We start from the raw sequence: 15,493 nt of genomic DNA, 5'->3' as shown, positions 1-15,493 counted from the left end.
TATGATTGGCTGTTTGGTAGAAAGCGTATTTCGCACGTGCGACTTCTAGAATGACGTGAGACCTAAAGAAGTATTGCATCATTGAGAGTGCTAGGTCTGCTTTTCAGTATGAGTAGTAGAAGAGCAATGGCAAAAAAACGCATGCAATGTCACGGTCCAGATGTTAACTTCTCCTATTGCAAAGTATCAAGTAGAAACGAAATTGGCTTCAAAACTATTTCAATTACATTTACCAACAATACAGACAAACTAATATAATTTTTTTATTCAGTATTATTTTAAAACACCTACAATGAAGTTTGCGCACGAAAGCAGATACTTTTCGCTCGAGGGTGAAAGAAACCCCAGACTTTAAATTTCAATAACTTATGAACGGAAGAATAAGTCGTGAAAGGAAAACCGATATGGAATTGGAAAAAGGATTTGAAATATTTGGATGCGCGAGCGATATTTTCTAAATACTAAGTTGGAAAAAAGATAAGCTGCAACGCCCTTTTGTCTAAAGACAATAGAATATGTCCCAATGGGTACGATTATCTAATTTGTTTATACCTTTTCTTGTTGCTTGGTTACTGCTATTGGTAATCATCTACAGCCATGATCACAGACCATAGAGCAAGAACAATTGCGCGACAACTTCTGTGCGTCATGGTGATTTTCACGGTTTGACGACAACAAAAGAAAAGAGAGATAAACTTTTTATTTCCATGCGCGGCTTTTCTGCAGCCTACTTCTCTAACGCGGCATTCTGAAACGTGATATCTTGGCCATTAAAATTTCAGACGAATGAATTAAGGGATTAGTGGCTTAACTGCAGAATACCCCGCCACTCGAAGTTGTACCCCTTAAAATCCGGATAGTTGGCTACGCAGTTTGTGCACGCTCCATCTTTTTCATAAGTTTTTAGAACGAGAGGCTACGGGGCCACGGGGCTACGGGGCTACGGGGCTACGTGGCTACGTGGTCGACATAATATACATAACATTTTTATATAAACATCACCAAATATGCCGCTTGCATGGTCCTTGCTACCACAGTCCCGTAGTCGCCAAAATGAATAAGCACTAGTTTACTGATTAAGCCTAAGCGCTCGTTGCAGTGATTAGGCCTAAGAACTCTCATAAAATTTTAGTTTTCATTTTGCGGTTCGGTCAACCACACTTTTCACGAGATCATGTGAGGAATAAAGCACTCGTTTACTCAGGACTGATTAAGGTTAAGCGCTCGTTGCAGTGATTTGGCCTAAGAACTCTCGTAAGATTTTAGCTTTCATTTTGCGGTTCGGTCAACTACACTTTTCACGAGATCATGCGAAGAATAAAGCTCTCGTATACTGATTAAGCCTAAGCGCTCGTTGCAGTGATTACGCCTAAGAACTCTCGTAAAATTTTAGCTTTTCATTTTGCGGTTCGGTCAACTACACTTTTCACGAGATCATGCGAAGAATAAAGCACTCGTTTACTGATTAAGCCTAAGCGCTCGTTGCAGTCATTAGGCCTAAGAACTCTCATAAAATTTTAGTTTTCATTTTGCGGTTCGGTCAACTACACTTTTCACGAGATCATGTGAAGAATAAAGCACTCGTATACTGATTAAGCCTAAGCGCTCGTTGCAGTGATTACGCCTAAGAACTCTCGTAAAATTTTAGCTTTTCATTTTGCGGTTCGGTCAACTACACTTTTCATCGACTACGGAACTGCGGACCACGGTACCACTCCATTTTAACACTTAGTTCATTGTTCATCGACTGCGGGACTGCGGACCGTATACGTAGATTTGAGGAAGGCGTGAGTGGCCGGGTATTCTGAAGTTGCTCCCAAGAACGCTACCCATGAATCTAACTCGTTCTTTAATCAATGTGCCGAAACAAGAACGCTACACATGAATGTAAGTCGTTCTTTAATCCATGTGCCGAAACAATAATCCTTGAGCCGAAACAAGCACGATACACATGAATCTAACTCGTTCTTTAATCAATGTGCTGAATCAAACTAGCAGACACTTTGACATTAACATAACTCGAATTTAACTCGTGCTTTAATTCATTTGCCGAAACAAACTCGCTAACACATGAATATACCTTCATTAGTAAGACGTGAGCAGTTTGAAAATATTTCAAATAAACAAAACTCACTACTACATGAGAAATAATCAAAACTGTTTCGTATCATGATAACCTACCATACGTGCAAATAATGCAATACAAATCTAAGCGTCTTGAATGTTTGTTCGATACTGTAACTTCGTTATTTCATTACTCACATTGTCTAATCATTCAAATTTGTTTCTTAATGTCTTTTAAAATGCTTTCCACAAATCTTCTCTACTGTGGATATATCTCCATTTGAATTCCGCTAAAGACGATGAATAATGTTCTTTTTTGCAACCGTGTGTTGGAAGCTTTGCTTTCATTTGCCGCCAATGACTCTCAATCTTGTTTGTATGAAAACCCTCTTGCTTAGCCCCGTAGCCACGTAGTCACGTAGCCACTTAGCCCCGTAGCCACGTAGCCACGTAGCCACGTAGCCCCGTAGCCACGTAGCCACGTAGCCACGTAGCCACTTAGCCCCGTAGCCGCGTAGCCACGTAGCCACGTAGCCACGTAGTCACGTAGCCACGAAGCCACGTAGCCCCGTAGCCACGTAGCCTCGTAGCCCCCTAGCCACGTAGCCCCGTAGTCCCGTAGTGAGTCTATTTCTCGTTTTAAAAACATAAAAAAAGAGCGTGCACAAAGTGCGTAGCCAAGTATCCGGATTTTAAGGGGTACAACTTCGAGTGGCGGGGTATTCTGCAGTTACTCCGGATTAGTTTCTAAACTGAGAAGCTTTGATGCTGTGCCGGTAGGGAGAGAAACTCGAAAATTTGGTTTTGGCAATCGCAAGGTAAATTAATTAACCACCGTAAAAAATATTTCAGAGGTTGATATCCCTTTATCACTCGTTTGGTAGAACTAAATTCTTCGTTCAAAATTGTGCTTGTGCAGCTGGTGAAAATCAGCGTGTACTGCTACAAATTGATTTGTAAACAAGAAGTCTGGAGTGGAGAGACGTTCGTCTGTTCAAGCAGCAATATTCCCGAAGGCTTACTGATGACGGCACATCCCGGTCAATGACGCATTCATCTGAGTCGGCGACATTATTTATTCATTCCAAGAGTTGATGCATTCAGCAGCTATTCAGTGCAGTAAAAGGGTCTTTGGTAACCAAACAAACTCATCATGTCTCGTTGTCAACCAATGCGAAGGTGTTATTAAGCTTTTCAAACAACGCATGGCTGCCATGCGCGAGGTCGTGAGGTCGACTCCGGCCGGACCAACACTCAGGGTCTTATTACTGAGGAGAATTGCTGCCTTTGTAACTACATCCCCAAGTGGTTAAACTTTCACGTCTTCTTGGATAAGGACTATAAACTGTGGGCCCCGTCTCAGAAACCTTGTCTAAAAAACTCTGTGGGACGTTAAAGATCGCAGACAATGATTGAAAAGAGTAGGGAACGGAGTTGTTGCGGTCTGGTCTGATTTACGGCCACAAGTTCATTAGCCGATATGGCTATTAATGAAAGAGAACCCCAATTTTTGTAAGGTTGGTCGTTGAACATTGCTCTTTAATTTGAAAGGCACTTGCCTTTTTTAAATATATATAAGGCCGATGTGGTAAGTTCAAAGGAGTCACGGTTGGGTAACCAGGAATCAGCGTTGAAGCGACTTCGACGCTTTTTAACGGATTTCGAAATCAGCTAGAGTTTATCCTCTCTGAAAAAGCTAATAAAAATTATGGATATAATTATGACCCAAATAAAGTAAGATAGCGAAAAATAATTAAGAAAATCTTATGATGAAATAATAAACTGCAGGAAGGACGGGCTAAAGAAACGAAAAAATATTATAAACTTTAAGACTGTTCCCATTCAGCCAACCATTTGCCCTCAGAGCTACTGTAGTTTCTCCCGATCACAGTCTGTGTAAAATTATATAACAAAATTGAAGTAAATAATTGAAACACGGGCAAATTGTGGGGTAAATTGAATGCACAGTTTTCGTATCTCATTTGTAGATAATAAGAACGTATCCTTAGTGCTCCTTCATTGCTTGAAAACTTGAATCATAGTTCGTTGCATATATAGAGAATACTAATAAAAAGAAAGTAAACATCACACTGAGCTTCAAAAATTCACTGTTCATTCATGCAACAACAACGTACAACATGCAACACAAAACACCTGAACTAACTTGGGCTAAATTTTTCCCATTTCTGATGGTTTAAATTTACCTGTTCACGGTCCTTCAGCCGAGGCTTACAGGGTCGTAACGAGGTATATGGGATCAGCGATCAAAGGCCTGAAAAAGGCCAGGATCAGGGATCAGAACCCTGGGATCTGGAATCACAACGCGCGGGATCGGGATCAGCAGTATTTTTCATGGAATCAGGGATCAAATTTTTTCGGGTTTAGGGATCAAAATTCTCATCATTTTCGGGATTAGGGATCAAAATCCTGGGTAAAAATAGAATCAGTCACGAAAAAATATAGCTCGTTACAACCCTGAGGCTCATTCATCATGGCTCGCTGATCGTATTCATCCATCAAGTATTTGTATGTTTCCTAAAAGGAAAGTAACTTGATCAAGAAAGTGGTCTTTTGGCCACGTTTCTGTTGCCAAAATGCCAAAATGATTTGAAGGACCGGCTTATATTCGATGCAAATGAGCCCACAAAACCATGAGAAGGCAGACATTTTTTCCGGCGTTCCTTACAAAGTGAAAAAGCGCTAGTTTTTATTTTAAGAACTTGTTAAAATACATTAGGGCCGTTTATACGAGAGAAAATAAGCCGCGGCTTACTCTGGCCGCGGCGTACATAACACGGGAAAGGAACTATTTATACGAGTATAAACTCCCAGGCCAGGGCAAGCCGCGGCTTGAGAAAGCCGTGAACGTAGATTTTGTACCATTTATACGGGGTGTTGGCGTCTTATGTAAGCCGCGGCTTATTTTCTCTCGTATAAACGGCCCTATTGTTCGTGGTCAGTCTTACCGATGTATTTCACAAGTAACTATCAACTTAATTGTCAATTTTCACTCGTGAATTTGCGCGGTCTACAATCCTTATGAGCATAAGGCGAGATTGCTGTCATCGTTTTGTTAGCGAACGGGACTTTGGGCGTGATGCCCAACGAGTTTGCCAAGCAGAAAGGTCTCTGATGAGTCCCTTGGTCGCGATGAAACGAGCTTCGTAAGACTAACCACGAACAATGTATTTTCACAAGTAACTGTCAACTTTATTGTCAAGGAACTTGTTCCATCGTTAAATGAAGAAATGAAACATTTAAACATTTTGCGTCTCTTCATATCGGCTTATGCACTGCTAATAAAAGAAAGAAAAATATGTATCGCTAAAAAATGCAACATGAACTTGTCATGATATAATTAACGCTTTCTTGGATCTGACCGTAGATGGTTTTCACGTTACGTCATTGCCGCCATGCTGGTGGACGAAAACAAAAGATCTCTCATTAGCTGCTTTTGTTCGTCCGCCAGCAATTCTTCACCTGCAGCTTGGGCGGGTGAAATCGGCGAGATGAGCATGTTAGTGTCAATAGGCAGACAACACAGCGGGTCTTGGATTGGTTAAGAAAACAATAGAATTAAAACGTTCGACAGAAACATGGAAACCCTGACCCTTATCACAACAGAACTGCGTCTTTCAACTGTCCAGGGAAAAGAGATGCTGTAAAAAAATTGTTGGGAAAGACCCGTGCAAATGGTTCTACATTAATATTCCTGAGGCCACAATAGCCCTTTTCACGGTTAGTTTTTCTCATTTGCATTGTAATGTAATCTAACGCGGATACGAGGCAATTTCGGGTTAAAACTACAAAATAGCCCGAAATTGCCTCACATATATGCTACATTATATTGTAATGCAAATGAGAAAAACTAACCGTGAAAAGGGCTATTGCAACTGTTTCAACCAAACATTGACGCGTTAAATTAAATGACAGTGTTTTTTTTAATCTAGCATTCAAATTAAAACCTCAGGGGGTTAACCCACTCAACCAAATAAATAGAGAAACATTCTCCCCTCGTCTGGACACCGTGCTCTTGCTGTACAAGCCTATTCATTTTTTACCCAACACAAGTACAAGTAAGAACAAGTAAGTACAACACAAATCCCGGCTTTATTTCCCAAGTTCAACCTCGGTGCAGACTTTGTAGCTTTACTTGAAGGTAGCACTGTTGACAGTGTTGACTAAGCTCTAGCCTCGCGTGTATACTTCTCCATGGCCAAGCCGGTTTCCACGTTACCTGCTTTGATTTTATATTTAAAGTAGCTCCCTTCAGAAAATATTTGAGCACTTGCTACAATTTGGAACTCAAGACCCCATTTCGTCTTCCAGCTAGTTTCATTCGTTTCTCTTTTCGAGCACATGAATTGCTGCCGACTAGTTATAAGATACCCTTCCTGACAAACAGAAATTCCGCTATGACTGGTCACTACACATTGTATTGTTACTCTTCAAACAGTTGTATTTTTTTCCATGATTTATTTGAAAACTATCCACAATAGTGGATGGAGGTGTGACCATCTGTTGCATCTGCAGTGAGCTGTTTACTTTAGTATCATCATCGACCTTGAACTGTGCGTTTACACGATACTCCGGATACGGTAGAGAGGTGAAACGTTTCGGATAACAACCAACATTCAGTCATTTATCCAGATGAACAATAGTTCCAACCTACATAAATAATTTCTCTATTTAAATGGCAGAATCTTCTTAACTTTTGCTTTTTAAGATGAAAGCGATTATTTAATTTGTTCCCTTGTGTATTCAGGCGTAAACATGGAAAAGCTAGTTTTGCTTGCTATAGCAATTTGCTTCTTTGGATTCGTTTCTGACGTTCTTCCTTCAGGTGAGGTCCAATTTGAATTTTGGTGTTCAATACAAGTAAGTAAACATATCAGTTTACAGCTCAATGATTATGTCGCTTTTACCAGGACAACAGAAACGGCAGAAAAAAAAAAGAGTGATCTTTCTGGTCTGCAACAGACTCCAAATTATCCACCATGTTGGTGGACGAAAAATAGGCTTCTTTTGTTATCTACGTCTCTAGAGGCTGCTTGCAAACCACCTATATGGGCCAATCATTTTCTCAAAACGATTCTCTAGTCATCGTAAATGAACTCTAGTCATACCGTGTTAGCGTAGCAAAAACTTTTGTGACATCTTAACTAATTGGCGCTATTTAACAATTAGACCCGTGGCCCTTGAGGGCCAAGGGTCTAATTGTTTTAGTATCAACCAACTAATCGACAGAAAAGGCAATAATAAAGTTAGCAAATGCAAGTTGAAAATATATTTATTTGGGAATAAAACGAAAGAAAGCCTCACGCTTTTCGCTACTCGACGACTATTACTAATAGTCCTAGTAGTGTAGCCAATCAAAATGCAGCATTTTTGCATTAGTCCACTAGTTGGGTCATACTAAGGTAGTTAAGCCATTGAACGCGCCACTTTTAAATTCCTCTTCATGTATTTTATTCTTCTCTTCCTTACAGAGAAAATAGAAAAGTTTGTATAACGCAAAACGGCAAAGTCCAAACAATTAAAATTAAACGACCGTTTTTTTCACATAGTTAAATATGGTACATTGATCTTTTTTTCATAAAGTATCCGCAGCACATTTGGCTTGCCATACCTGTGGCACAAACCTACTACAGACACCCCAACAATGTGCTGAGTCAAATGAACAAAGGAACTGTTCAAATGCAACGTAAGGATTATCTTGATTATTTTGGTTTTATTGATTTTTTTTTATTTAACTTTAAAATTAATAATTAATGACCCAGTTTGATTGAAAGTTTACTTTATTCCACCCAAACACTCGTTAAGTCATTATAACAGAATAAACTGACTGCAGTAAGGATTTTTAGTATAATGATAATAAATTAAGATGATCAAACGCAAGATTCTCAAGAAAACAATCCGGCTCTTGCTTGGGTATGTTTTCATCTACACCATGAAAGTGTAATTTAAGTGGTCACACCCGAAGTATTGCCGTAAAATACCAGGAAATTATTCAAGCTTCTTCACAATATAGTCAATTTCTAAGGCGTATCAAGTTAAACGATGGCATATCCGTCTATCAGCAACTTAAGCTGATTGACGTGAGCTCTAGCTATTAATGAAAAATTGTTTGCTCTCGTTTTTTTACGAGCTACGAGTATAAAAAAATCACTCCTTTTTTTCTTCAGATTTTAAAAATGTGTTTGCTTAACACCTGACTGGCAAAATTTGAGCTTTGATTTTTTTATTTATTTAAGGCTGTTTACGTGGTTTTTTTCAAGGTTTGGTTTTCAAGGTCCGCCATTACTCAATTTCAAAGCTGACCGATTGGAACTCGGAGCTTGAAATTTCAGCATGTAAATGCAACTTGATCATGATAGAGTTTAAAAAGACGAGAGCCAGTGCTGCACATTAATTCAACCGCGAAAACACACATTGCATAAACTAGTGAGTCTTCGACGTCATTTTCTCCTCGTCCAGCCCTAAGAGAGGCAATGATGTTTACAATCCAGTCTTGCTGATTTTCCCCTCTGCTTTTACGGCTAATATTGAGATTCCCTTAACGATTTTCATCCTGTTTTCTTTGTCCAGCGCTTGCTTTGCCGCAACAGCGGAGTTAGCCAACGGAACACACATCGGAATTAAAGATTGCTATGAGTGGCAGGGAAACTGCACCCAAAATACAGCTTGTATGCAAGGAAGCAACCAAACTGGAGTAGTATTCCAACGCTGCTATGCCACATGTTGCACAGACGTGCGCTGTAATACCATGCTTCCTTCCATTGCCAACTTAACTTCGTCTACCACTCCTCAAGGTACTACCTCCACCGGTACAACTGGTACATCAGAACCGGCTACCACCTCGGGCGCTCTCAGCAAAGATAACTTTAATCGTTTTTTCCTTTTCCTCACGTCAGTTCATTTGATCTGCTTTGCTTACTAAGCACAGCCATAACATTAAAATTCTGGACCTTGTCCCTACAGTTAAAACTTAGCAATAAAAGTTACGCATTGTCAGTGATTGTAATACAACAAACATGAACAAATAAAAGAATTATGATATGCATCAAATTCTTTAAGTTCTCAAGTGCTTTGGTTAACGCAAATTTAAGTTGAGTCTCTTATGCATTTCCTTGTCGGTTTTTCAACAAATCACACATTTTTAAGGCGAAAAAATACAACGGCTACAATGGGCCCTTTGCAGGATTGTTTCCCTTGTAGCAGAGGTCTCTTTCCTTTTGCATCCGCTTGGCTGACGAGTACGGGAAGAGACCTCTGCAGTGGGGTCGATACTCACTTTGATCCAACCGCCATCCATACCCGTGGATGGCACTCTTCAAACCGCATGCTCCATGATATGTTTGCTGACTTTGACTTGAGCCCGGCCCGCTGAGTCCCGCGCATTTCTTTACAGTAATTCCGCTAAGTGAGCCCACACACCTAAAAAGCATCACGTGAGAATTCGGTCGCCAAGTAACGTTTTTTTCACATAGTTAAATATGGTACATTGATCTTTTTTTTTCATATAAAGTATCCGCAGCACATTTGGCTTGCCAAACCTGTGGCACAAACCTACTACAGACACCCCAACAATGTGCTGAGTCAAATGAACAAAGGAACTGTTCAAATGCAGCGTAAGGATTATCTTGATTATTTTGGTTTTATTGATTTTTTTTTTAATTTAACTTTAAAATTAATAATTAATGACTCAGTTTGATTGAAAAAATTACTTTATTCCACCCAAACACTCGTTAGTTATTATAACAGAATAAACTGACTGCAGTAAGGATTTTTAGTATAATGATAATAAATTAAGATGATCAAACACAAGATTCTCAAGAAAACATCTCTTGCTTGGGTATGTTTCATCTACACCCATGAAAGTGTAATTTAAGTGGTCACACCCGAAGTATTGCCGTAAAATACCAGGAAATTCAAGCTTCTTCACAATATAGTCAATTTCTAAGGCGTATAAAGTTAAACGATGGCATATCCGTCTATCAGCAACTTAAGCTGATTGACGTGAGCTCTAGCTATTAATGAAAAGCATAGCAACTGCATCAAATTGTTTGCTCTCGTTTTTTACGAGCTACGAATATAAAAAAATCATCTCTTTTTTTTCTTCAGATTTTGAAAATGTATTTGCTTAACACCTGACTGGCAAAATTTGAGCTTTGATTTTTTTTATTTATTTAAGGCTGTTTACGTGGTTTTTTTAAGGTTTGGTTTTCACGGTCCGCCATTACTCAATTTCAAAGCTGACCGATTGGAACTCGGAGCTTGAAATTTCAGCATGTAAATGCAACTTGATAGAGTTTAAAAAGACGAGAGCCAGTGCTGCACATTAATTCAACCGCGTAAACACACATTGCATAAACTAGTGAGTCTTCGACGTCATTTTCTCCTCGATCCAGCCCTAAAGAGAGGCAATGATGTTTAAAATCCAGTCTTGCTGATTTTCCCCTCTGCTTTTACGGCTAATATTGAGATTCCCTTAACGATTTTCATCCTGTTTTCTTTGTCCAGCGCTTACTTTGCCGCAACAGCGGAGTTAGCCAACGGAACACACATCGGAATTAAAGATTGCTATGAGTGGCAGGGAAACTGCACCCAAAATACAGCTTGTATGCAAGGAAGCAACCAAACTGGAGTAGTATTCCAACGCTGCTATGCCACATGTTGCACAGACGTGCGCTGTAACACAATGCTTCCTTCCATTGCTAACTTAACTTCGTCTACCACTCCTCAAGGTACTACCTCCACCGGTACAACTGGTACATCAGAACCGGCTACCACCTCGGGCGCTCTCAGCAAAGATATCTTTAATCGTTTTTTCCTTTTCGTCACGTCAGTTCATTTGATCTGCTTTGCTTACTAAGCACAGCCATAACATTAAAATTCTCGACCTTGTCCCTACAGTTAAAACTTAGCAATAAAAGTTACGCATTGTCACTGATTGTAATACAACAAACATGAACAAATAAAAGAATTATGATATGCATCAAATTCTTTAAGTTCTCAAGTGCTTTGGTTAACGCAAATTTAAGTTGAGTCTCTTATGCATTTCCTTGTCGGTTTTTCAACAAATCACACATTTTTAAGGCGAAAAAATACAACGGCTACAATGGGCCCTTTGCAGGATTGTTTCCCTTGTAGCAGAGGTCTCTTTTCTTTTGCGTCCGCTGGGCTGACGAGTACGGCAAGAGACCTCTGCAGTGGGGTCGATACTCACTTTGATCCAACCGCCATCCATACCCTTTGGATGGCACTCTTCAAACCGCATACTCCATGATATGTTTGCTGACTTTGACTTGAGTCCCGCGCATTTCTTTACAGTAATTCCGCTAAGTGAGCCCACACACCTAAAAAGCATCACGTGAGAATTCGGTCGCCAAGTAACCTCCGCGCATGCTCAACGCAGTGAGTATCGACCCATGGAAGAGGTCTCTTTTTTCCCATACTCGTCAACTCGCCGAACGCATAAGAATTAAGAGAGACTTCTGCTAGTATAGCAGGGAACAGGATAGTGATCACATGGTACAAAACCGCCATACTGGAACGCAAATTGCATGCTGGGACATCTAAAAACAAAATACTGCAAGGCTGGTTGTACGGCTGTGAGGATATATTTTTTGATTTGTTTTTGCTTTAAATCTACAAATTATTTGCTGGTTAGATCTCCCAAGATCCAGCGCTTCAATTTTGTTCAGCTGGCCCTTGCATAAGAAAATGTCTACAAAGAAAATTTAGATTAATTTGCTTTGTTTTAGATGTCCCAGTGCGCAATTTGCGTTCCAGTATAGCGGTTTTTGTACAATGTGATCATTATCCTGCAAAGGGCCCATTTCTCAAAAAAAAAAGAAGTTCTGGCTTCGCCTCCCATGACGTTATCTTACGTCCACGAACGTATCCTGCTTTTTCGATCCGCTTTCCTGGAAAATCGTGAAATGGGGTTTTCAGAACCTTCACAGTTTAGGAATTTTGTTGCCGTGTATCAATGTCTCTCAGCGCCAAGGCCGCTACCTAGTGCCCTATGGCAATTCTTCCTCAGGTATGTGAAAAAGACGAGCAATAGAGCAGAACAATATTTTTACCTGGGTTCAATCAAGGATTCCAACTAAGACTTCAAATCTTTACTCCGATAATTAACTTCGAAACTCCCCCTCTAAAGTGCGGTAAATGTTTTGAACTATTGGTAGTCACTTGTCTCGACAAAGGTGATAAATAATAAAAGTTCAGCCAAAAGAGTGGCAAAATCTCCATCGAAGTACCGCAGCAGGTTCCACTTTAATGTTCTCAATTCACGACAACAAGTGTAACAGACAACAATTTGGGGGGTCATAGGGTTAGAGGTGAAGCACTCCCATTGGCAGGTCATCAAAAGGCAGGTTACTGAATTGTCCGGCAAGGAGAGGTCGAGACCCTCTCCAACGGGTTATAAATCCCCAAGGCTATGACAACAAGTTGGCAATGCAAGATTACAAACCTCGCCAAGGGGTTGCAATCCCTAAGGCCACAATCCTGTAAAGAGGGTTACAATCCCTCACATGAGGGGAGGTCCTTATCCTGTCTAGGGTTTCGCCCCCTGCTTTCTATGGTAACCGTGCGTGGTCAGGCACACAACCCTGTTACGGTAAGTTTGTGGGGCAAAGGGTGACCCACGTGGGAACACTTTATCCCCACCCATATTTTATTTCACATGATTGACTAGATCATTATTTTACAAAGCGTAAAAGGGGATTTAATCCTTCGTATTAGAAAAGAGTGCCACTGACATGCAGATACTGCATGAGTCCATGTTAAAATATAGGTCATTAACTGTAACAAAACCAGATAGTTTGCAACTAATTGCCCATTACATGACCTCGGACATGCTATTGAGGCACGTGGCATGAAAAGAGGAAGGGACGGTGTGAATGCTTCCGCGCTTAAGTGTTTTCGCAATAAAGACAGAATTGGAATGACACATCAGCAAAGGTCGGACTTTGGCATACTAGTCCATAAGCACGCGGCACCTAGAATGCGATTGGATAATAAGTGACGTTCACGTGAGTCGAGGTCGCTCTGTAACAGACAACAGAATATAGCCTTGGCTCAATTACATATCCCTCGCATATCCCTAGTTAATAGACCAAATCGGCTAACTCAAAATACAATACACAAAGAATCTTAAGTGTCCCCTGTGATAAAAAAATAACTTCCTTATCTTCTTCCGTTTTTTTGAAAGTGTGTTTGCTTCACACCCGACTGGCAAAATTTTGAGCTTTGATTTTTATCCAAAGGCCGTTTACTTTGACTGGGTTCTTTCATATTCCAATATCCACTAGACTAACGAGACAAGCCCCCAGAAAATCGAATTTTTTTAGAGTATTGACATAGTAGTACCCAGCAAAACAAGTAAAAGCTAACCGTCTTCAAAGTGGTTTTTGGACCTGAATACTGTAGATCAGCGCGGCTGTGCTTAGAAACGCTATTTCTTGTTGAACAAAAGCTCTAATTCTGCCTGTTCTCATTCTTTTTACAGTGATAAGCTTGTCATATTAAGATGGGATATTGCGTCGTGTAATCGTAAGGAAATGTCCAATGTCAGTTTGACGGATTGCCATTGATGTTAACCTTGGAGGGCGAAAAGTGACGTCATTTACTCACTAGCTTAAATTTCAGCGTGTGAATGCAGCTTATTATATATGCAAAACGCGAGTTTAAAAGTCTGAAAGCCCAGACCTCCCGTGTTGTATATTAATTCTACACACACATTACATTCTTAAACTAGTGAACCTTTGGCGAATTTTCTCCTCCATCCAGCTCTTTCAAGATTTTAAAGTTAGTAATGGCGGGCCATTAAGTAGGAAAATTCCAGTTAAATAAACAGATGTCTTTTTGAAATCAAGGCTTAAAACTTTGGTCGCTTAATGTTTAGTTTAAGGGGTTATGCCATGTTATTTTAGGGTGTTTAGGGGAAATCTTTAGTTAATCACGAGTTTTAAACTAGAAAATGGTAATGTGGAATTCCATTACTGATAAAATTCTGATTCTGATTCTGAGCAAAAACAACCTTTATCCAGGCGATGCCATAAACTTGAGAACGTCGGGCCCAAGTGCAATCCATTTCAGTCTTGTCCATTTGTGTCCATTCGTGTTTCACTTTAGTTTTGCTGTATTTCCTTTATGCTGTTCAACCGTTTAATTGCAATGTGTCATTCTACGTTTTGGGCATTTTGGGCGTCATGAAATGACATTATTTTGCGTGAACCCTTTAACAAAGTTTTGAAATCCAAAGAAAATAATAATAATTGACTTTTTCGTCACGGTGGCACTTAAACCCCGAAAAGTTTGAATTGGGTACAACAGTGAGTTAGCCGATAAACGGCTTATAAATTGGCTTATTTGACGCATTGCTCTGCGAAAGCTTACTTCGGTCGACGACTTTTACCAAAAGAAAGCTTAATATTGACTCCTACCATAGTTCAACACTTGTAAATAAACTTGAAGCCTTTCGCTTACAGCGTTTTCGATGTTGAGTACGTAAAATGCAACTATATAGGCGTTGCCTTAGGGTGCTTTCTACGCTTTTCGAACTCCTTCGCAAAACATGTAATGATCATAATGCGCCACGAAACCGCAAATCTCTAAAAGAACTCCCTACTGAACGAAACACGCCTTACTTGTAATCAAAACTCCAACAGTCACTAGAAATTTTATGAAAGAAAAGAAAAGGCAGGGTTCGTATATACGGGTCATGGAAATCCTGGAAAGTCATGGATTTCTAATGTGGTAAAATTGAGGCCTGGAAGTCCTGGAAAAAGAAAATAAATCCTGGAAGATCCTGGAAAATTAGCCCTATGCAAAAACAAGATAAACTTCTTGTCTCGAGTTTTGGTAAACGCAAATGGAACCTGTCACATTTCATCAGTTCTGGAACTCATAAGTAGTCTCCCTCGCAGTCGTTATTAGGGTTTCCTAGGTCATCGATTTTGTCTTGTATCATCCTGAAAAGGTCATGGAATTTTAGGAAACAAAAAGTATACGAACCCAGTAAGGGGTTGTGTCAAAATTAACAACTAGCTCAAACGATGTGTGGCACAAACAGTTGGGTAGAAAATTAAGCTAAACAGTTTTGAAACACAGAGGTGCAAATCCATGATCACTTGTGACCGACAAATGCCAAAGAACATATTGTATATTAATTACATAACAATGGCCTCCTGCTCTCAGTCATTGATTTCAAGGACTGCAAAGTTGGTATGAGCAGCTGGCAAGTCATTGATATTGCTCAGGCAATACACGCGCTTGTATATGAAGTAATGCTCTTCCGGGATTAATAAGTTGTACACGACCATTCTGTAGATGGCTGCAATACCCAGAAAGCCACACACTAAGTGACAAAAAAGCATCGTACCCTGTAACAGAGAAAACTGATATAAGCAGTTGT

General features: G+C 40.0%; 2 protein-coding genes across 3 annotated transcripts in view; one reads left to right on the top strand and one right to left on the bottom strand.

The window, feature by feature from the left end:
- The first annotated feature begins 6,078 nt into the window (after window positions 1-6,078).
- On the top strand, window positions 6,079-10,939 carry LOC138001026 (uncharacterized). The gene is made up of 6 exons (XM_068847695.1): window positions 6,079-6,150; window positions 6,830-6,907; window positions 7,666-7,768; window positions 8,653-8,876; window positions 9,593-9,695; window positions 10,588-10,939. The coding sequence occupies exons 2-6, from the start codon at window positions 6,838-6,840 to the stop codon at window positions 10,937-10,939; spliced, it is 852 nt and encodes a 283-aa protein (XP_068703796.1). The 5' UTR covers window positions 6,079-6,150; window positions 6,830-6,837.
- A 1,641-nt stretch (window positions 10,940-12,580) lies between these two features.
- The window catches only part of LOC137999925 (uncharacterized), a 16,036-nt gene continuing 13,123 nt past the window's right edge, over window positions 12,581-15,493 (bottom strand). The window contains exon 3 of one of the 2 annotated variants that reach the window (XM_068845919.1): window positions 12,581-15,461. In XM_068845919.1, coding sequence (XP_068702020.1) covers window positions 15,273-15,461 — 189 coding nt within the window. In that variant the 3' untranslated portion in view covers window positions 12,581-15,272. The remainder of the gene's footprint in view (window positions 15,462-15,493) is intronic. The other variant, XM_068845918.1, reaches the window with a different exon arrangement.

The sequence above is a fragment of the Montipora foliosa genome, chromosome 4 (genome assembly GCF_036669935.1).
Source record: "Montipora foliosa isolate CH-2021 chromosome 4, ASM3666993v2, whole genome shotgun sequence".
Classification (NCBI taxonomy): domain Eukaryota; kingdom Metazoa; phylum Cnidaria; class Anthozoa; order Scleractinia; family Acroporidae; genus Montipora; species Montipora foliosa.
Note: the sequence above shows the minus strand (reverse complement) of the source record. Positions and strands in the feature narration are given on the sequence as shown.